At 44.3% G+C, this 21,736-nt stretch overlaps 1 protein-coding gene across 1 annotated transcript in view; it reads left to right on the forward strand.

Moving 5' to 3' along the window:
* The window catches only part of KCNH5 (potassium voltage-gated channel subfamily H member 5), a 161,292-nt gene extending 141,006 nt beyond the window's left edge, over window positions 1–20,286 (forward strand). Inside the window, 1 exon segment of the mRNA XM_068947353.1 lies at window positions 19,035–20,286. Coding sequence (XP_068803454.1) covers window positions 19,035–19,982 — 948 coding nt within the window. The 3' untranslated portion in view covers window positions 19,983–20,286.
* Window positions 20,287–21,736: the final 1,450 nt, after the last annotated feature.

Genomic DNA, 21,736 nt, shown 5'->3' on the forward strand with positions numbered 1-21,736 from the left:
CTGGCACCGGCAGCTCAGCCGGCAGCAGAGCTGATGCTACTGCTGGAGCGCCCCGAGGCTCTCTCATGGCTTGTTATTTCTGCCAGGCTTAGTTCTCCGATGGGTCATCTCTTGAGCAACTGTCCTAATGAAGCTGGATTTGCCATAGGGTGTGGCTCCTCCAGTGCCTCCTAAGCTGTGAGTCCCAGTTACAGCCTCTCCTGCAGCTGGAGCAATTCCTGCAGTGCTCTGCTGTGTAGATGCTCCGGTATCTGATACAGGTTGTGCTCACGCTGCATCCTGCCCCTTGAGAGGGACTTGAGATGGTGACACATCCTTCTTTAAGATGGGTGTGAGATTGGTGGAATTGATTGTTTTCTGAGTTGCTTCTCTCTCTATTGCCTGCAGAAGTGAGATGGCTAATCAATTCTAGAGAGAGGAACCATGTTTTGGGCATTACTACTGCTGGGTAGGAGGTAGAAACCAGCTACAATCCCTTTACCTTCACCTCCTCCCTCTAAATCTGCTCTTCAGCACCCATCAATTTCTGAGTTTGGAAACATGCCAGTTAGTCCCTTCATCAAAAGTATCTGAAAGGGTTTTTCAGAGCCTGGCGTCTCGTCCGGGTACTGTATGCTGATGTTGCTGAAGAGCTGCACTGTTGGTGTATGAAAACAGGACTTACTAAAGCTCCCCCCTATGGCTGCCACCTCTCTGCCAAGCCCAGGATGTCAAGAGGATTCCAAGAGAATTACAAATGCATTTATTTGTATTACAGTTGACGGTAGCCAGTTTATTTTGTGATGTCCTTAGCCGTTCCCAGGACGTGCCACTGCTACGGGTGGTTCTCTGCTTGTGGCCCATCTCTGCTTGAGCAAAACTCCTACTAACTCCAAGGCCACAGGCATCCTAACAGGCAGGATTTGCACAGAAAAGGTTCTCCAATGCTGCTCCAAACATTTAGCCCAGAGCAATAGATTTTTTCTTGCATGGACTGTGGGGCCTAATTACCAGGTAGAGCTACAACTTTTCCAACAGAATTACCACAGAAAAAGAGGGAAATGTTACAAAGCTGAGATGATCAATTCCAAGTTCCCTCATTGCTTCCTGTCATTGATTCTTGGACCCGAACTCTAGACGTTTTAGTAACTCAGCATGACTTTCAAGTATAAAAATGAGTTTTCACACCTGACTTCTTACTCGTCCAAACCTTACTTCTGCAAGACTGGGGATGCCAGCTGGAATGCACCCTGAACCATGACTGGGGAAAAGGAACCCTTGCCAGTTTACTGGGATCATCTAAATGAACTCTCATAGGCTTCACAAGGAGCTATCAGAGCTTTAGCATTCACCCACGTGGGAGCTTTCTGGCTCTGCCCAAAATGGGATCAGTTTTGTGCAGCGTAGAAAGATCACAAACAGTTTCATAGCTGTTTTAGTCTGTAGAGGGCTCTGATTTTATCCTTGCACCTCCTCTCCCAACAGTTCTTTTGCTTGGCTTGCACAGAGAGGCTCCTCGGCAGCTATATACCATAAACCTATACAATGCTAAATAAAACTCCCTGCATGAGGTTTTTTTCTGCAAGTGTAAATCCATCCATCTACTGTTTTGCAGCACACGCTTCACAGATGCAAAAATACCAAACATGCTGGATCAGCATGGGATAATTATTGCAGTAGTACAAATCCTGAAAAAATTACCTTACATTGAATGCTATTTTTGGGCTGCGTGCTACAGCAAAGAAATTGTGCTTGTAGGAAAGTGTGAAATTGTGCACAAAGGGCAAAAGAAACTTTGTGGAAAAGTTAGTATGGATCCCACTAGTTTTAGTTAAAAATAAAACCCAGCCTGTCACTTCTAACTTAATGATAGCTGATTGACTGTGCCTTTTTTAATTGTCAGCCAGTTGCTGTGATTAGCAAGCTGCCTCAGTTTAGGTCCCATGAAAGGAAGGTCTGGAAGAGCAATTTTTTGAGTAGCTGATTTACATATATGCCAGAGGTGTGGGAATAGCTGTCAGGAGGAACAAGGGGATTCTGGGAAGCACCCAAAATAATCTGAGGCCCCTATTATTACATTTCTGAGCAACATGGTGAAAGGCAAAACACTTTAGTGCATTAAGGAAGGAATATTTATTATTAAACCATGTATTTTCCTCATCTTTTTACTTCTCAATCTCCACAGCCCTTAATCTTAATTTATTTCCCTTCCTAAAGATAACAAAAGCAGAATATAGTTTCCAGAGGTAAGTTACTGTTAAAAAAAGAGCATAGTGTAAGGAGTTCTAAAAGAGTCTCTGATTCTCCTAACTTCATTAGTTAAACTGTCAGTGACCTTTTGAACTTTGAAGCCTCCCCTTGGACTTCTAGCTGAAAGTTAGATACTTCGCAGATAATGTCTCAGCTGCCAAAAAGATTTTGTATAACGCATCTTATCTAGATATTTCCATCAGTCACTGTATATCTGTGGCTAGGGGGAGCTTTACCTCTAAGCTCACTCTGAGAACATATCCCTTTTCGATACAGTGTATGTCCTCTGCTTTTTTATTATGAAGAGCACTTCTGTTTCCAGAAGAACAGCCTTTGGCTTTTTCTGAGTGTCTGGAACGCTTTACTGTCCCTTGCAAAACATGAAGATGGGGACCTCAGCAACCAGCAGATGCTCATAAAGGGAAAGAACAGCCATTTCTAAGCCAGTTATTTCTCTAGTCAGCTGAAATGCAGCGTTTTCATTAAGGTTAGTTTTCCTTTTCGTTGCTTGCCCTTCAGCGTGCACATGTCCAGATTTCCTTCTCCATTTCCCTCACCCGGGCAGCAGAGTTCTTACCAGAGCATCCTCACACCTCAGCACTTTATTTCTAGGTCTAACTCCCTATTTCCACCTGTTCTGCCTTCCTTGACTTTCTGTCATTATGAAATGACAGATGTAATGAATGTCCATCTCCATTATGTGTCTACGGCAAGTCCATTTTTAAGTAGACAGTTGTTGGCAGTTCAAAGCAGCTAAATTATGAATGACCGCCATCCTTCTCCTAGCCTCCTGCTTCTTAGGCTATATTAGCCCTCCTGCCAAAGAAGGCTACAGTAGAAAAGTAAATGGATGAACTGAATCATACATGTTTTTCATGTGTCATTGTCCCCATTTATGGAAGGACTTACTCCAGTAACCTCAAGATGTTCTACAAAAGTATATAAATAATAATAGAAATAATATAGTAATTTCCAAGCACAATCCAGCCATACAAGAATATAGCAAACAGACACGAGGCTGATCCACATCAGTCCTAATTTAAAGCATTTGTCAACAAGTTTGAACGAAGGCACTGTTTGCCTTGTGATCCATGAGTAATGCGTCCCATGAAGAACTTCTTGTCAGACCAACTGTCCGAAATTCAGTCCAGCATGTCGGATAGCTGCTAACGGAGCAGATAAAGACTCTGCTGAGACAGAGATTGACCTTACAAAATCCCCGGCAGCCACCTTTAACCTTGCTAGGCTTCTTACAGGCAGATGCTCTTGTCCCACAGATCCTTCTCAATGCTGCCCCATGGGTGGAACATCTGGCATAGCTGCACATCTGCAGGCATCCTCCAGCATCTAAGGAAGGTGCTGCACTGCACTGTGGAAAGTCAGACTCCTTGGAGGGCCTGGGCAAGACATTTCTGCAAAAAGGTGACTGAAGAACTGCCCGTCTGGTGTGGGAGGGTCAGGACCTATAGTTTGATTTTTTTGGACACCAGATAACCTCTGCTGTACTTTGAGGTGTAGTGAAAAATTGAGCCAGAGAAAACCAGAGAGGATGCTCTAGCCAAACCCCTGGAGGTCGAAAGGAACGCTTGGAAGCTAACGGGGTATCTGAGACAAAAAGGTAGCGGAGCCAGAGGTAGAGATCTGTACTCGTTCCATCTGGAGCTGCTCAGCGTCCTTGCAGCAGCTTTTATCCTGTACCAGCTGATGTTTTGTTAATTGTGTGTGCTCAGAGAATGGTAGAAAGGATACTAATAGTGTGTGAACAGGGTGCAGCAGAGTCAGAAATGGGAAACTACAAAATCGTCAATTGTATAGATTGCAAAGACCTGTTAAGTTTGAAGGTACAGGGTTTTCTTACTGGTCCCAGACAAAAAAAAGGGACAAATCAGCTGAACTGACTCCAATTTTACATCAGGAGGTCATTTGTGATCACTTTTAAAGCCAGATTTGCCAAAGTATACAGTACTGAGGATTATAAACTAATTTGTTTGGGTCTGGAGCAATGAGATAAGCTAAGGTTGCAAAAACAGCAGGCTCAGCCCCTGAGGAGCATCCTGTGTTAGTGCCTAAATGCATGGATAGGAACATAAAGCAGTGCTGATGAGCTTTACAGAGATCCACATCTAGAGAAAAGGCAGTCACTGCAATATTGGTATCAGGGAAGATCTCCAAGAATCACGTAGAGAAATATGAAGGCCCATTTTCCCTGAGAGTAGGTGAAATGCCAGCATACAATAGAATGATACCCGCACCTAGAATATAGCCAGATCACTAAAATCCTCCCTAACAGAGCCTTAGTTTATTGGCATGGAAGCCCAGGGATTGTTTTAATGCAGGCAGCATTTAAATAGGAAGGAAATGGCTCTTCACCACACCATCTGTTTATGCCATCCCCATATCCCCACTGGTTAACCCTTTTGTGCTGGCTCTTCCTCTTGCTAATACCCTTCATAAGTAAATACAAAGGTCTGTAGAGTTGCCCACTTGCTGAGTTCTTCAGTCACGTCTTCTCAGGTTAGAAAAAACATGCAACAGTCCCTTTGGGGAGGGTCTTCGTCACATAGGCAGCCCACTGACTTTGCCCTAGAGAAGCTCTGATACAACTGTCATTAACAGCTTCATTTCCTCAGAAAGCAAGCTTCAGGGGACAGTAGACTTTGCCGTTTAAATTTTTCATGGCTATTGTAGTATTTCCTTGCTGTCACAGGTAGCTGTCTAGTTGATTGATAAAACTCTCCTTCTGCAGGCTTTTCTGGGCAATTTTGGTCAAAGAATAGTGAGTATGAACTAAGTCTTTGCATCCTTTCCCTTGCAGTTTCTGCCCCTAGAAAGGGCGAGGTGGTAGCTGGCGCTGAATCAGGTGCAAGAAGACATTACCAAAATCACTGAAATGAACTCTTTGCTCTCTAAAAAGGTTTCATTTATGTATGTCATAAATTGAAGGCTCCTGTTCAGCTGACAATTACTGATGCCTCTGAAAAACTGTATATCTTTCAGTCTCTGAGCTACAATACACAGTGGCAGCTCTACACCGACCGCTCTTGGTTGAAAGGAGGCTTCATCTTTAGGTGGAGGTTGCATGTCCTTTTCATAGAATATTTTTTCTTGACTTGTTACTCTTCAGTCTTTGCGTGCTTATATCTTGGGTCTCTTTCTGTCCCTAGGGGATTCTTCCCTGCTGTGCTAGTGGCTGTAATCATATTAAAGGAGATTACAGTAGTTTCAACAACCAGTACTCCTTACTTTCAGGCTGCCAACTGAGAGCTCTCAGTAGGGAAAAATTTAGCCCCTACTGGGCAAGATGTTTCCCTTGAAGAATCCCAGGGATACTTGTTAAGGTTATTTCACAGAACTTTTTATATCTCAGTGAGGTAGATATTAAAAGTTTAAATAACTTTTCAGTCCTTTTTCCTGTTAAATTGGGATTTGCTAATGGCTGAACTAACTTATTTTGTGTCTATCATGCAGTGGGCTAACCATTGTCTTTCAGTCAATGAGCAATCTGCTACAGGTGTTCGTGATTTGCTGGGTCTTGATTTCATTGTAAAAGAAGTATAAGGTCACACTGCCAGTGGATTTTGTTCTTGCATCTCTGAATTGAGAAGCTGAGAAGTGAGTTGCTGAATTACCCCAACTCATTCTCCCTCACGGAGTTCCTTTGGCTTTGATTGTGGGATGTCTCATGGGAAGGTAGGCACAATGATATGCCCAGTGGTAGTTTAAGCTTGGGCTTCATCCAAAAGAGCTGTAGAAAGGGAGGGAGCACTGGCAGCACTTATCTTCCAGTACCGCAAAAGCTGGTCCAGAAAAGTTCTCTCCTCTTTGGTATGTGCATAGGCTGTATTTATGGATCAAAAAGGAAGAGAAGTAACTCTGAAGTACCTCAGGCACGTCCGTATGGCTAAAAGCAGAACCATGCAGCCATAAGAACATAGGACCTGAAAAGCAGCACGGTCAAGTTAGTGCACGGAGGCTAATTAATTCTGCCTTTCTGCAGGGACATACTATTATAATACTACAGCAGAGATCTTTGTGCCCTACTCTGTGGTGTGGCATAGACATGCCCTCACTTTCAATCCCACGAGCATTTAAAAGATCAGGTCCTTGACCTGGATCCCTAAATCTGCTCCACCCAATAATATTACCGTGGTCTTGAATTAGCTTGACTACCGTCTGTACCTGGGGGCCCTCCCCACTAAACTAGTCATTGCTATTGGACTTATTTGGGTCGGGAACGTCTGACTGACAGAGCAGCGCAAGTTCGACCTCTCTGTTTTGTAACATGGAAAGCTAAAACAAGTTTTGGTGCCTTGGATTAGAGCAAAGGCAGATTTGATGTTCGTTGTCCCTTTTTAATTGGGTCTATTGTTCATATGTACTGCCCGTTAAAATAATTTCTTCATTTCTGACTCATCATTTCCAAACAAAACTAATTATGTTCTACATTGCGTGGCACTGGAAATGCATTATTTTAATTTAAGCTCCTGATATAAAAGCTTTGCAATAAATTAATGAAACCTTGAAAATGACTAAGTGAACAAACAGAGTAACTTGTAGCATATTCTATTTAAAACTGGAGTTTCTTAAAGCCAATTAGAATGTCTTTAATGTCAGAAGCAAGGTGTATAGAGAGAGGTAGTATCTTTTGTCAGATCTGTTGATATAACTGGAAAAAAAAAAACAACAAGCTTTTCAGTTGCAAAGCCCGTCTTCAGAACTGAAGATTTCAGATTAAATTTCAGGTGCTTTATAGTCTGGTACAGTAATTTTTAAGGAAAAAAGCCATAATGATTAAAATTAATTTAAATTTCTGCTTAAAGTAGAGAGGAGAGAATAGTTCTTTTGGGCAACTATTTGAAATTCTTTTGCGGGTGTATTACTTTGCAGTTGAGAGTTGCTGTCAGGCATTCACTGACCCCATTCAGTCTTCAGATAGAAACCAGTAAGAGGCATGAATGCAAAGAACAAAACAAGATTCCTGCAAATCCTCTGGGCCCAGATTTGCTGTGGCTTTATGCTAGGGATATGCAGGAATACTGGATCTGTCACAGGTAAGGCTAACCAGTGAGAATTATGCCATTTTGCATTGGAATAAAGCAAAGACCTTCTGAAAATTTTCATTAAGAACCAGAGATGATGCTGCCCCCCTACCCAGACCCCCTCCCCCCCCCCCAAACACAAACCTGTAGAGCAGTAAAGTTGTGCTGGACCAGATTTAATTTCAGCAATTAACTGCAATTACAGTTGAACCCTTCCAGCTTTGAGCTGTTTGAAATCTCACTACACTTCCAGTATACTGAGCAGCAGTGAGAAGAAAGCCTATCATTATATTAATATAACTTTTTATTTATTATATGCCTTTATATTTATGTATTTAATCTTTTTGCACTATGGCTTTTGCTGCTGTGGGGGCTCTGGGCTGGGAGCCTGGAAACCTTAATTCCATCCCTAGCTTTTCCACTAAGCATCTCAAAGACCCTGGCCAAGTAATACGACCTCTCTGTGCCCTGGTGTTGACATTTGGCGAAAGAGGCATTGACGTGAATCCAGCTTTCTCCAAAGCATTGCAGTATGGGGAAAGAAGCGTGCTAGATTAGTGCTGCATATTATTATTGAAGATTGATTTACTGCTCCAAGTTAAATCAGGCTGAAGAGCAGCTTGAAAAGTCTTTTGGCACTTTTCCCTGTCACAGAGAGCACCATTACTGCAGCCTGCCCCAAGCTCAAACCAGTGTGCTGTCATGTGGAGGCTTTGAAGTATCCTTCCCTGTTTATGCTCAGAAGTCTGTCACTCTAAGAAATATACTGCACTGGGCAAAACAAGGGCTGCTTTCTTTGAGGAGTATCTTTTTTTAATCATCTGTTACTAAAACGGACAGACCATACCACTTCTGCACCACAGCAAAGCCCTAATCAATTGGCAGTGCTCCACGCTGCCGTTGCCAGTGACGTTTCGTTAGGCCAATGCCAATAGCAGAGATTGATCCAGTGACCAGTATAAGTTTGCAAGTACCAGGCCTGCCTGATCTAGCTTGAACCTGTCCTCATGAACGGGCATTGCTTCGCAAGAAGCAAAGCACATCGTCCTCCTGTCAGACTAGGAAGGAATGGGATGGTCCCATTAATTATGGAGCCCTGGGTGAAACGCCTGCCGGACTGGTGGCTGCAGCATGGTCTGAGCGTGTGGCTTGGTGAACCACGGCATCAGCTGCTTAGGGTCAGGTGGATTCCTAAAAGTCAAGAGGTAGTTTTGTTACTGTGGGCAGAGGCAGTCTTGTTTGTGTCTTCTAGATCCTGTGGAAAAGCTTGGGTCCACTGAGGTCAGTGGTAAAACTTCTGCAGTGCTGCCGTCTGTGGGGCTGCTGTTTCCCGGGGGTTGAAAATCCACCAAGCTCTCTACAAGTACCTCAACTTTCATTCTTACAGGAGCTCTGTGCTATACAGAGCAGGAAACATCCTCAAGATGGGAGGAAAGAAAAGGGGGTGAAAAATCTGCTCTTCTCTCTGCCCTAAGGCCGGGCAAAGAAATAAAGAGGAGAAAGATTCCCCCTGCCCTGTGCTCCCTCTGCTTCAGTGATGAACAGAAGGAGAAAAGGAGGTGAGCGAGAAATAAATACCTGATGCTCTGCATTGACAGGACGTCTGCAAGAAAAGATCTGTAGAAGGAGGCAGAAAGTAGGAGGAGCCTTTTCATTTGCTCAACAACGGACTGACTGGCTAAGGCTGGACTTGTTTACACGGGAGAGTTATTATGGAGTAAAGGGAGGTAGTGGGTTAAATTCCCACAGTGGATACATCCAAGTTGTGAGAGGGAACGCAGGTCCCCATGAGGCATTAGTTGGTAATAGTTTCATAAAGTAGATACCACAAAAGATCTACTCTGCTCAACTGCCCCATGTTTAACCATCTTTATTTTGCATAAAGAAAATGAAATAGGCCCCGATTCAACAAAGTATTTCGGTCCTCTAGTCCAATTTAGTCTTCATGTTGAGTTCAATTTTAAGACTTAGGGTCCTTAATAGGAACTGGGAGTCTAAAGCTGGGTTTCATTGTACCCCCTGGGGTGTAACAGAGAAGAAACTGTGCCTCTTTGGCTCATGGGCACAGTTTAGTCTCTGCTCAGGCAGCACAAATTAATGCTGCCCTCTGTAATGGACTGACCCTAAACTAGACCAACCTGAAATGTACTCTAATTAAGCATCCCATAAATTCATAAAAAAAAGTAGCTTTGCTGGTTTATTGGCTAAAATAACTGTGTTTGTATGTGGAATGTGCATTTTGCTGTCTTTGACAGTAGTGGAGAAATAGGTCCAAACTGGGCTATTCTGGAATGTGCTAAGGCATCTGCTGTTTGGTTAAAACAAAACAGAAAACCATGAAGCGAAAACAGGAAAAAAAGTGATTAGTTTCAATTCCCGAGTCTTGTTTAAAAACCGTGGCAAAGCTCTCCACTTCCCAAACCACGCAGTGCCCTTCAGCATCCCTTTACCGACAGAGATGCAGAGCCCAGCAGACATCAGATAGAGCGGCTAGGCCAGCACCAAGAGAAAATGCGTTCATTGTCTTCCCCTGGGGTGCCAAGACAGGGAGGCCTCCATAAGTGCTTGATGTATGGCCAGAAGGTGCTCATATTCTGGGTGACTGGAATAGCAGAAGAGCCTGTGAACAGCAGAGGAGCTCGTCTGGAGAGAGCTTGACCAAGTGCCTAAGTCAGAGCTGCTGATTCAGGGACTTACCTGCTCTCACAAAATGCCTTGAGGCTGGGTCTAAAAGTGTGCAATTGTGCAAACGGGGGAAGGGGCTTTGGCATTTCTTTTGGAAGTCTAACTCCTTAGCATCAAAGTACAGCATGCCCTTAGTTAAACTTGCTCTCGCAGCACTTTGGAGAGTCAGTGCCCTTCGCTTGAGCTGAGGGTCTCGACTGATGCTTCCTTGCAAAGTGAGTGGGAAAGCCACCGTTTGTCAGGGTCTGACTGATGTATCAGGGCATCAGGAAAGGCCTTCATTCAGCATTGCGCATCCACTGTGCACTGGCCTAGCTGTCTCAGCACAGCAGACTTGAGACCTTAGTCTTGAGCTGAATTTATAAACAGGTTTATGTATTTTTTGTGATTTTTTTTTTAAATAAACTATCTCAGTTTTGGCATTAAGCCAAAATATTAGCCCTTCTCTGCTATCAGCCACGGGTCCTAGTCTCCTGGTTTCCTAGTTGCAAATAGTTGGTTAGTCATAGGGATTTCCAATTACTTGCCGAAAGCAGGGCAATATTATTATTCTATCTTATACGTGGAGCGATGGAGACATGAAGAGATAGTGTGATTTGCACAAGACCTCGCACGTGCTCAAAGGCAGGGCCAGCAGTAAAATCCATTCTCCTGAATCCCAGTCTAGTGCTGTATGTAGGTGATGGGCCATGATGCTTTCAGGATGTGACAGATGTGACTTGGATCTCTGCCTGCTTCTCTTCATCTTGTTCTTCTTCAATCTAGACATGTTTTAAAGTAATGCAGAATAACTTCAGGTCCATATCAAGTATAAAATAGATGAGGCGAATCCACAAGCACTCTCTTTTTAATAGGCATGCTTGTTCGCAAACGCAGATCAGCCTAATTGACTGTCAGTATGCACAGATGTCTCTCTGTAAGAGTAGTTGGGTGCTGTGCAAATTGATTGCTAACACAAAATGGAACCAGATTAAAATTTGACCTACCGTATCCAATTTCTAACACACAGCACAAGCAGTAGCAAGGTGATGGAAGCTCTGGGCTCTGGGAAATTGCTCGTAGGATGTAGTGGAGATCTTCTGAGCTGTCTCTCCTTCACATGCCGCATGCCCGGCTTTTTCTTTAGATGAGCAACTCAGGGATATAGATCAGTATTAAGTGATGATGAAAGCATTAACCCCTCTCTTGCCCATAAAAATATGATTAAATTTCCCTTAAAAGGGCTTTTTCAGCCTCACAGAAATAATTCTCCTTGCCCTGAAATGACATATCTTTGTCATTTCTATTGGAAATCTCTGCATCTCTTACAAGTCAATTCTGTAATAGCTTAGGAAGAAACTACATGAGTACAGTTTCTCCACAGCAAAATTAAAATGTGCTTGGTAGGAAGCTTTTGCCTTTGCATGCTGCTGTATCTGTGAAGTCAAGATCAATGAAAATTTGCAGAAAGGCTATTATTTACTGTTTCTTTCAAGCAGCCAGCAGACTAACCTACAGAAATCTTCTTTTCTTCCAAAATCCAGCATGAAAGACTGTTTAGTGAAACATTCCTATCTCAGAGATTAACTAATTGCTCAGCAGTCAGTCATTTTCACTGCACAGCAAAGGACAGTGATTCCTTTCCCACACGCAGCTGGAGCAGTGCTTTAACACAAAACAGTTCTTGGGACAGGAGGATTAAGCAGAATTTACTAGAGAGCAATTAAAATAGTTGTTAGAACAGTTTGGTTTTGAGGCTGAATTTCACATCAAAGTAAAGATATCTGCAGAGAGCGTAGTGCAGGAGAACAATAAATCATCCCAGACCATCTATTCTGCATCCTCAGAGTGCAGATTAATAAAGAGAGTGAAGATTTACAGGGGTAAATTAGGTGAAGCAGCCTACATGCCATTTGCATTTGGAAAGAGGCACCCTGGCTTTAGTCTCTCTGCTCGCTTTTACTTCTTGTGGCTTCTGCTGCCTCCCTTTTCTGCCAGACTCTCTGTGCTGCCCTATTAGGGAAAGGAGAGAGTGTCCAGCTGAGCTGTTGGCTGCAGAGGTCCTGCCAACACAGGGCACCACGGTCGGAGGCTGCTTCTGCTCACAAGCCCTACCGAAAAGCTGTTAATGGCAGCTAGGTTGGAGCCAGTGCTCCTTGCTGGTTCCTTGCTGGCGTTTGCTGGTCTTGCTGGCTTCGTCTTCACGTCCTAGGCTGTCTCTTCCTACCCCCTTGCCATGCCCTGACCGAGGAGGGGGCCTTACTCCAAACACTCTCTTGGGGTTAAGAGCCAAAATTGCATCTTGTGAGGGATGCTACCATTGCCCGCTCCATTTTGGAAGGGTAGGAAAACTGCCCAGAAACAAACTTTAGGAGCAGGGAACTAGTCCAGACACAGTGAGTTTGTCCATAGTGCATTTCAGCAGCGTTTTTATATCCTTCCCAAAGGAAGGTTTGAATTAACACTGAGCGTTCACGTTTCTCTGGTTCACTCTGAGGCTCACAGGCCAGGCTTTCAGGTGAAGAACAAATAGAGAAAGCCCATGGCTCTTATACTAGACTGCACAATGTTTCACAGCTCTGTTAGCCCAAGTCCCAGGGCTCCAGCTGCTGCCTAATTGCAAAGCCTAGTGTTATGTAAATGTAATTACCTATTCATTCATTTCTATCCATTTTTTTCAATGGTTTAACATATTAAATTTGAGTACATTTTAATTCACGTATTTTAAAATGAAAGCTTCTTAACGTGTTAAAAATTAAAATGTTTGGTAATTATTTAACAACTGAAAAGAATAAGATTTGTGAACATTTTAACAACCAAGTACCAACAGTGAATCATGTTCTGTGTGACCTGCTTAGGTTTAAAAAACACTTGGGGTTTGGAGCAAGCCTATCTATGAAAGGTTACCTGTGAGGTACTGGGCTTGATTTGGCCTAGTTCTAAGAATATCAAACAGGAGAGTCCCCAAATATGCCCTGTTTTGTTGGCAGTTTCCCAGGAGCTGCTGGGCGGCTGGCCGAGTTCCCCATTGACCTGCTGGGTGTCTGAGGCCTCAGCACCCCCGGGGAGGGTTTCCCTCGGGAAGAGGGTGAGAATAGGGAGCCTTTGGCCACCACGTTAGGGGGTCATCTGATTCCTCAGGCAGCCAAAATGTCTGTTTTTTCATAAGCTCTCTCTCGGACCCACCAGCCTGGCATGGTCTTCTGTGCAGCTCTTCTGTGTTCTCCCTCTGCACCTTTTAAGATAATAGTGTTTACCTGAAAGGACTAACTGGTCTCTGAGGCTGGGTAGGGAATACCTCCCAGCTGGGAACTGGCAAAAGCCCAGCATGTCGGAGGGAATAAAAATAGCATCAGGTGAAGGCAAGAATGCACGCACACATATATAAAAGCTTTAAGGGAAGGCTTTTTGCATGATCTGCTCCAAACCTTGATACTTGTACTGTGAGAGAGATTTGGGTTCTTCTTCTCCATGGTCGTGCTGAGGATGTCTGCATCTACATGATTTGCACAAAGCTCCCTTTATAGCCGCAGGAGACAAACAGGCAGCTCAGGGCACCGCTCTTCTGACCTCCTTTAACATCTCGCTGCAGGTGAAATGAGTCACCCTCCAAGTGCTTTTTTTCCTCTTCCTTGACTGTACGTGGCTCCTAGAGGATGAGTTCAGATGCAGACATCTGCTTTGTAGGTGAACCCTGTTCTGAGTGGCTGAGCTCTGAAAATTGGCTGTATTTTTTGCAGTGTGTTCTTGGAATCAGAAAAAGAATGCAGTAGTCTGAGCATGGCATGGATTTGGGATTGAGTCTTACACAAATTCGTCTCCCTCATTAATGTAAGGAAAATGGCAATTGCTCTTGTACAGTGCGCTCTGAGATATGCAAATTAATAGTATTTTTGCAAACATCTTTACAAAAGTTTGCTTTATATTGTTCGGCTTGGACATGAATTAAACTTTCCTTTCTTTCAATTGCACTTATTGGGGTTTTTTTTTAGCCTTTTCCCTAGAAAAATGATGTATGTGTGATTGCAGTGTTTGTCTGTCTGGTCGGTTTCTTCATCGCATCACCCAAAAACTTTTGAACCTATTTGCCAGCTTTGAGGAAGGAAATTTCAAAGATAATTAAATTCCTGAAAAGTCTATTACTGGATACATATCTAAATTAGTGCCATAATTAAGGAAAACTTTACAGATCTGAACTGCTCTGCAGCCTGTTGGTAGCAGCTGGTCAATGGGCATCTCCTGGCCATATACATAGTCCTGCACAATCTCAGTATGCAGCTTGGCTGCTCTGTGGGAGGGCACAGGGGAATTATTAGGGTTATCCAGCAATGGTGAATAACAGAGTTTTTATGGTTATCCAGTCCAGCAGGGCTTCCCATTCTGCTTTACGTGGCAGTGGGAAACAAAATAGCTGGAGGTGCTGAACTGTTGTGTTTACTCTGGGCTTGAGTCTGACTGTGGCCAGAGGCCTTCACAGTGAGCAATTAGGAAGCATGAATGATGAGTGTTAACCCAAGCTTTCCCAGGTTCAGCTTCTGGAGCTGCTGAAATGCGCTGGGAGCTCAGTTGGGTGAATTCGCCCAGTACAGGCTCTGCACTTGGTTTAGGAGTTCAGCCTCCCTTGGAAATCGGGCACATTTATATATGATGTCTCCGTTTGGGCACCCAGGATTTATTAGTCACTTTGGAAATCTTTGCCTTGATGGTCTTATCTAGCTTTACCTCTCTCAGTCAATGCACACCAGCTGTATTCGTCACCTTGACAACTGAGCGCCCTTTTGTTATACAGTAATATATTTCCATGAATTTCCATGGTGAGGGGCAGGCATGTATTGAACACCAGTAACAACAGTGAGACATTCTAGGAATAGGACAGGATGATCTGTGGTCAAATATATGCCACTTTTATGAACAAACTATAATTCTTCAATTTAATTTTAATTTTCTTCAAACGTCTTCAAGACGTTTGCGAGTTCTTCAATCCACCCACGTTTTTTTCCTTGGAAACACATATTAGGGGGTCTTTGCAAACAGAACAAGGTCATGGATTGATGACTTTCACAGTACTGATCCAAAAAAAGGCCACAGGCAAGGGATGCATTTCAAAGTGGCTGAAAAGGTCATCACTTTTTACTGAATAATTTGGCAAGAGAAGGAAATGGGCAAACTGCATGTCTCAGCCTTGAACTGGCTTCTCCACCTCTCGTTCCTGTGGCTTATATCTGGATGAGCTTTGGGTTTGGTTGCACGAGTTGGCACCTCAAAGGGATGTAGTGTAGCAGTTGCTTAAACTTTGTGGCCTTAGGTAGGGTCTCTCTTTGGGAGTGGCACAGCACTGGGCTAGATTCATGGTTGGACCAAGTTATCTCTCAGTGCACTGGGGAAGGAAAGATGAACAGGGTTAATACCAAAGCGAGGAATCTCACGTTACTCTTCTCTTCTGTGCCTGCCTTCTAGATAAACCAAATACTTCAGTTCCCTGGGCTGACAATCAGTTAACCTTTACTTAACCTTTGCCAGCTCAATAATTCACGTCACCCCCCACTCCTCCTCCTTCCCAAAATAAATACATTAAAAGAAAGAAAAACAGCAACCTGGTCTCATGGAACAGGTTGTGTGTCACACGGCACAGTCTTTCACAATCCCTTCCATAAAGGAAATGAATTCTGACACCAAATCCTCATCATGTTATTGGATTCAGCACTTGCCACGAGACAGGAGTGTGGTTCTTTACTCCCTGAGAAGTGCTGTACATGCCACTGGTTATGCATTTCAGCACTGGTCATGTCTGGTTATGCATTTCAGAGCCAAACTGTAAACAGCAAAGGCCTATGGACACATCCACTTTTCATGAGAAAGCTGAGGGGAGGGTGGGTGCAGGGGATATGTTTCTGCCAGCCTTTGCCCCCTTGAAAATATGTCTCTGTAGGAAATATGACTCCACCAAGATAGATCAACAGAGTTCTGGATTCCCAAGTAATCCTGAATTTCTTAGTTCCCTATGCATTTTCTGCTCTAATTCTGTGCATGCAGGAATCTTTCTTCTTTAAAGAAGCTCCCTGTAATCATTGCAGGATTTAGCACTTTTTGAAGCAGGCGGAAAAAGAGGGAAGGATTTATCGAAGAACCACACTCTGCCAGACTCTTGATGGGGGCTCGGAAGAGGTGGCAGGAGTTTCTCTCCCTGGGGACAGTGGCAGAGGATGGGCGATAGCAGGTCTTGGGGAGTGTGCCTTCTCCACCACGTGGGCCTGAGATGGCGGAAAGCCCATGGCTGCGCGAGGTTATTGGGTCCTTGGTCTCGGCCAGAGCTCTGCAGTGAGCATCAGACCTAAGCCCCTCTGGCTGAAATCTAGCACTGACCTCAGTGAGAGGTCTGCGGGGACGTCCTCCGCTGGTACTACGTGAATCTTACCAACACCATTTGTGGAGTCAGCAGCTCAGAAGTCCTGCTTCCCTGCAGAGTGACGCAAGCTGGGCAATAATTTTATCTGCAGCTGGTGCTCTGACACTTGGGATTTTCACACCCTCTAATGTATTTACCATCATGGTGTCCCTGGGAGGCTGGGGAGTGCCATCCTGCAGGCAGGGACATGTAGTACAGAGCCTTTGGTCACATAAGTTGGAACACAGCAGAGACGTGAGCTCAGGTCTTGCAGCTTATGAGGTAGAGGTTTAACTCTGGGGATGACTTTCCTCAACAAAAGGCAAAACAATCAAAGTTGGCATACGGACACCTGTGTCCCTGCCTGGACGAGGCTGGTTTGCATTGCAAATCCGATGGCATTTGTCACAGCATCCCGCGCTGTGGTTGCCTGTCCCTGCAGTGTGGATGCGTTCAGGCTCCCCAGACCTCGCGTTGCCTGCATGCTGAGAGCCGGTAGTGCAGCACACTCGGACTTCAGACCCCCTTGCTGCTGGATTTAGCTAATCTGAGTGGCATCTGGCTAAGTGGTTCTGGAATGAAGCTTCCGGTATAGAAAAACGTGCTGATTTCCTAGCTTTGGGTAAGGCCCACTTCAGGAGTGCTGGGTACGTGCTATGGTCCGTGTCAAATCAGCCAAGTCATGGCTTTTCTTCTGTAGAAAGCAAGCAGCGACCACGATTAATTGTATTCTGTGCTTGAAAAAAAAGGAGCTGAGGATAGTTTTCAGTGAGGTGTAAGTGTTTGGTGAGGAGGAATAAAGAGCAAATGAGAAAGTGCTGCTGTGGTCTGTGGTGTTGTCACTCTGGAGCAGAGTCCTCCCGCGCCCTGCACGGCGCAGAAGGTGCACAGCTGGCCAGCAAGCCCACGGGAGGGACCTGCTGTCTTTCTGGGAGACGTGTTCTCTGCTCGGCACTTAGCGGCTGGGCATTTTCAGTGTTGCGAGATCTGCCAAAGGTGCCACGCTTCCCTCCTGGGAAAAAAACGCACAAACAAAGCTACACGACCCACCTTCTGAATCTTCATTTAGGGTATGGCTTCAATTAAATGTAATTACTTCCCTATTTGAATCAAGGGCAACTTCTGTCACATTTATTTGCTGTCCCCTGTGACTTGCCTGAGAGAGAGACAGTTACTACATGAGGGTAGGCACTAATGAAGGGGAGCTTCCAAATGAATATATATGTAGCTGCATCTAGGTCAGAGGAGTCAGATGAAAGCATCTTCCATGTTTCTCTGTTTTTTTAACTGGGCTTCTAATAAACATATTAACTTTCCAAATTATTACAAGCAACTGCATCTATCGGGAACACATAAGAATATATTTACTGCATCTGAAAGCCCTCTAATGAAGCTTTGAAGTCCAGGTTGTTCTAGATTCATGCAGGAGACTAGATGTAGCTGTTATGGCCCTCCTCCACTGTCTTTGGAAGGTATGGGCCTTGAAAGCAACTCCTTCTTTGCAAATATGGACAGGCGTGAAAAGCCTTTATTTGAAAAATAAATAGATACTGAAATATAGATACTCAAACAGATACTTCAAAACCTACATCTGACTGTCACAGCCTTTTCTTCTGTGTGTTCCAGGGGCTTTCATTTATTTTTCTTACCAACACTATCCCTATACGATCTGTATTTGCAGCTAACCACATGCTCCTTTTCATCTTACTATCATCATCCAGAGTTTCCCCATCCTGCCCCAATCCCACATTCAAGAAAACTGCACAAACCTAAATAGAGGTGGAAAAAAAAAAAAAAAAAAGGAGAGATTTCTTACAAGTAACATGCATAAAATCAACATAAAGGTTTTAACTCTGTGGAACCTGCCACAGCTTAAGGCTTAGATTCCTTTTGCTGCAGAGGCCCAGGAGATGCTGCAGGGCAAAATCTCTGCAGCACGAAATACCTTCCTCTTTTGAGTGACGTGGCATCATGAAAGGGTGGATATTGCTAGTTTTTATAATCACACATTCCTGTTACGGTATTTTTCCGTGGTGCTCCCAGTACACCCACGTATTAGACGTATAAACTCTTGAGGAAATGCCTGTGCTGCTATATGAAGCCACGCTACACAGCACACAGGGAACCTAATTGCACCCTCCAGCCACTGCTACAAACTAGTAATAAGCAGTGCTACAACAGGAGTGCACACATTCGAATTTTTCAAATCTCCAGAACGGTGTGTACATTGAGTTAAAGTTGCAGTAGTGTAGTCTCCACTGAATTACTGTTTCTTTCTGATCTACCCTAAAGATGGTAGTTGAGCAGGTATGAATGTGAGTAATGGGTAGATATGTATCACTGTGTTTGGGTTCTTGTTCGCTTTCTGTTTTCTCTTTGTTTAGTTTCTTTCCTTCTCTCATTGTCAGGATATTTTTAGTTCTTCAGGGCTATATCTTCTGCATCAAAAATAAAGGTGAAACTCACTTTTAATCTATACTTTTAAGAAAGTATGTGCCTGTATGTACACCATCTAGGCAGTGGCATACATCTAAGGTTATGATGTTTTGAGCCACTTCGTTTGACTTCGCTACAAGGAAACTGTGATAGAAAGGAAGGAGAAGTGGCTGTTCCCCCATGAGGGCCATTCTGTATCCTCATCTTCCAGTGACCTTAGCCACAGTCCTGTATGCGACGTCCTTTGGGTACTGACTCTGTTTTGGATTTATCCCCTGTAGATCATCTTCCGGAAAATCAGTGATGTCAAGAAGGAAGAAGAGGAACGCCTGCGCCAGAAGAACGAGGTGACGCTGAGCATCCCTGTGGACCATCCTGTGCGGAAACTCTTTCAGAAGTTCAAGCAGCAAAAGGAGATGCGTAATCAAGGCTCAACCCACATTGACCCAGAGAGGAACCAGCTTCAAGTGGAAAGCCGTACCATGCAGAATGGGGCTTCCATCACAGGCACGAGCGTGGTCACTGTGTCTCAGATCACGCCGATCCAGACTTCCCTAGCCTACGTGAAAACCAGTGAGGCTGTGAAGCAGAACAACCGGGATGCCATGGAGCTCAAGCCAAATGGAAACGGAGACCAGAAGTGTCTCAGAGTGAACAGTCCCATGCGGATGAAAAATGGGAATGGTAAAGGGTGGCTTCGACTAAAGAACACCATGGGGACCCATGAGGAGAAAAAGGAAGACTGGAATAATGTCACAAAGGCTGAGTCCATGGGTTTGCTGTCTGAGGACCCCAAGTGCAATGACTCGGAGAACGGTGTAAATAAAAACCCACTGAGGAAAACAGACTCTTGTGACAGTGGAATAACAAAAAGTGACCTTCGTTTGGATAAAGCTGGTGAGACTCGCAGCCCCCTGGAGCATAGCCCCATTCAGGCTGATGCTAGGCATCCTTTCTACCCTATTCCTGAGCAGGCCTTACAAACCACCCTCCAGGAAGTCAAACACGAACTCAAAGAAGATATCCAGCTGCTAAGCAGCAGGATGGCTGCCCTTGAGAAACAGGTGGCAGAAATTTTAAAAATATTGTCTGAAAAGAACGTACCCCAGATCTCTTCCCCCAAGTCTCATTTATCACCCCAGTTACCCTCCCAGATACCCTGTCAGGATATTTTTAGTGTTTCAAGGCCTGCATCACCCGAATCAGAAAAAGATGAAATCCACTTTTAGCATATACCTATATTTATATATGTATACAGTATATATGCAGCGGTGTATATATACCTTTATACATATATATGTGTGTGTGTGTATACGGTAAATATATATACATATATATTTTCACTTGCATCCAATATGACTTGAACACACCAAGGGTTTTGATATGTAAATATTGCATGTCCAGCTGGATTCTGGCCTGCCAAAGAAAACAATTATTAACATAGATATTGCTTGTATAATATGCAGTTGACTGCATGCACACTTTACATTTATTTATAATCTCTATTATGAAATAAAAGAATGACTTTTGTTTAACAAAGGCAATGTACTATTTAAAGAATCAGGGTCTCACCTGCCAATATTGCCATGACAGATTTGATCTCAGGCTGGGTGAATTGAGCTTTTATTTCCTCACTGTCTTTTCTGCCGAGTTAAACAATAGATTAACATGATGTGGAGCACACGTTCAGACTCTGATTACTACTGTTTCCTGGTATCATTCCATTACAATATACTGTATATTTGGTGATAGATTTCCCTCCTCCTCCGTAAAGGGAGGGTCCAGCTCAGTTAACAGGGAAGGGTGCTGTGGCAGGCGCCTGGGTAGATCACTGGAATTGTTAGTGTGGGTATTGTGCATGCACAGCCTTTTATTTCAAGTATCCTCCTGCTCTTTTAACATCCTAAGTAAGAAACAATAATAATGATGATTTATGTAACAAAGTGGAACAAACAAACGCAGCTGCACTCCCTGTGTATTTACGGGGGTAATCTGTTTCTTGAAAGCCTCCTGTTATTGATGCCATTTGTACTGAGCTGTTAGGGCAACATTACGTAGATTCTCTTCACAACACTCAGAGACAGCGTCTCAGTCTGTCAGGATCTTCATTAGGAAGTCCAGGTTTTGCAGGGTTGAGCATTGCTTTCCTCCATCCTCCCCCATTGCTCCTGGCAGAAAGGCTTTGCACGAGGTCTTAGCAAGGGAGAGAGAAATTTTTGTTCAGCTCCTTGGGAGCTGTGTGAACAGATTTCAAAGCCTGAAGCCAAATGGTTGCAGTTAATCCCCGTCCACTCCCTTTTCTGAGGATGTTTATCAATCTGAAACTGCCTTTGAGAAACAGAGAAAGGCCGAGTCTGGATGTGTAGCTGGTAATGGTGGCAATCCCTTCACCCCATAGCATCGGGGGACGGTGTGTATGTCTGCTAGGGGGATGAAATCCCTCCTCAGGTGCCTGCTACTCTTGCCGTTGGACTCGGAGATAGGCTCAGTGGACTAGGGGTCATCCTGCCAGTCAGGACTGCAGTGCTCACAGTGAATCATTAGGCCATATTAAGGGCATTAGGTCTGCGTCAGATGCTCTGGCCCTTCTCTTAGCCCACCCCCTTCGGCATCTCCCAGCCTTGACCCATGCTCAGATCACACCTCCACCGACCAGCCTACAGCAGCCCTCTCTTTGCTGTGCTGCGGCTGCAGCAGGGCAGGTGCTTGCACTAGATCCTCTTTCTTCTGCTTATGCAAACTGAGATTTTTTTGGAGTCTGCCTGAGCCTGTGCTTGAGCGTGGTAGGATTTTTTTTTTTCTCCTGCCTCTAAGTTTGCACCAGGTGAGAGTCCAGGCATACACGACTCCCAGCAGAAATGGCCATCGTGGCTTCAGAGCAGCGCTGTGGCTCGAGACTGACACACCAGGCTGTAGTGGCTCCTTCAGCGAAGGATTTCCCCACCACGCGTAAATGACCTCTTGCATCAAGATCCCATGTTTT

Source organism: Struthio camelus, chromosome 5, assembly GCF_040807025.1.
Source record: "Struthio camelus isolate bStrCam1 chromosome 5, bStrCam1.hap1, whole genome shotgun sequence".
Classification (NCBI taxonomy): domain Eukaryota; kingdom Metazoa; phylum Chordata; class Aves; order Struthioniformes; family Struthionidae; genus Struthio; species Struthio camelus.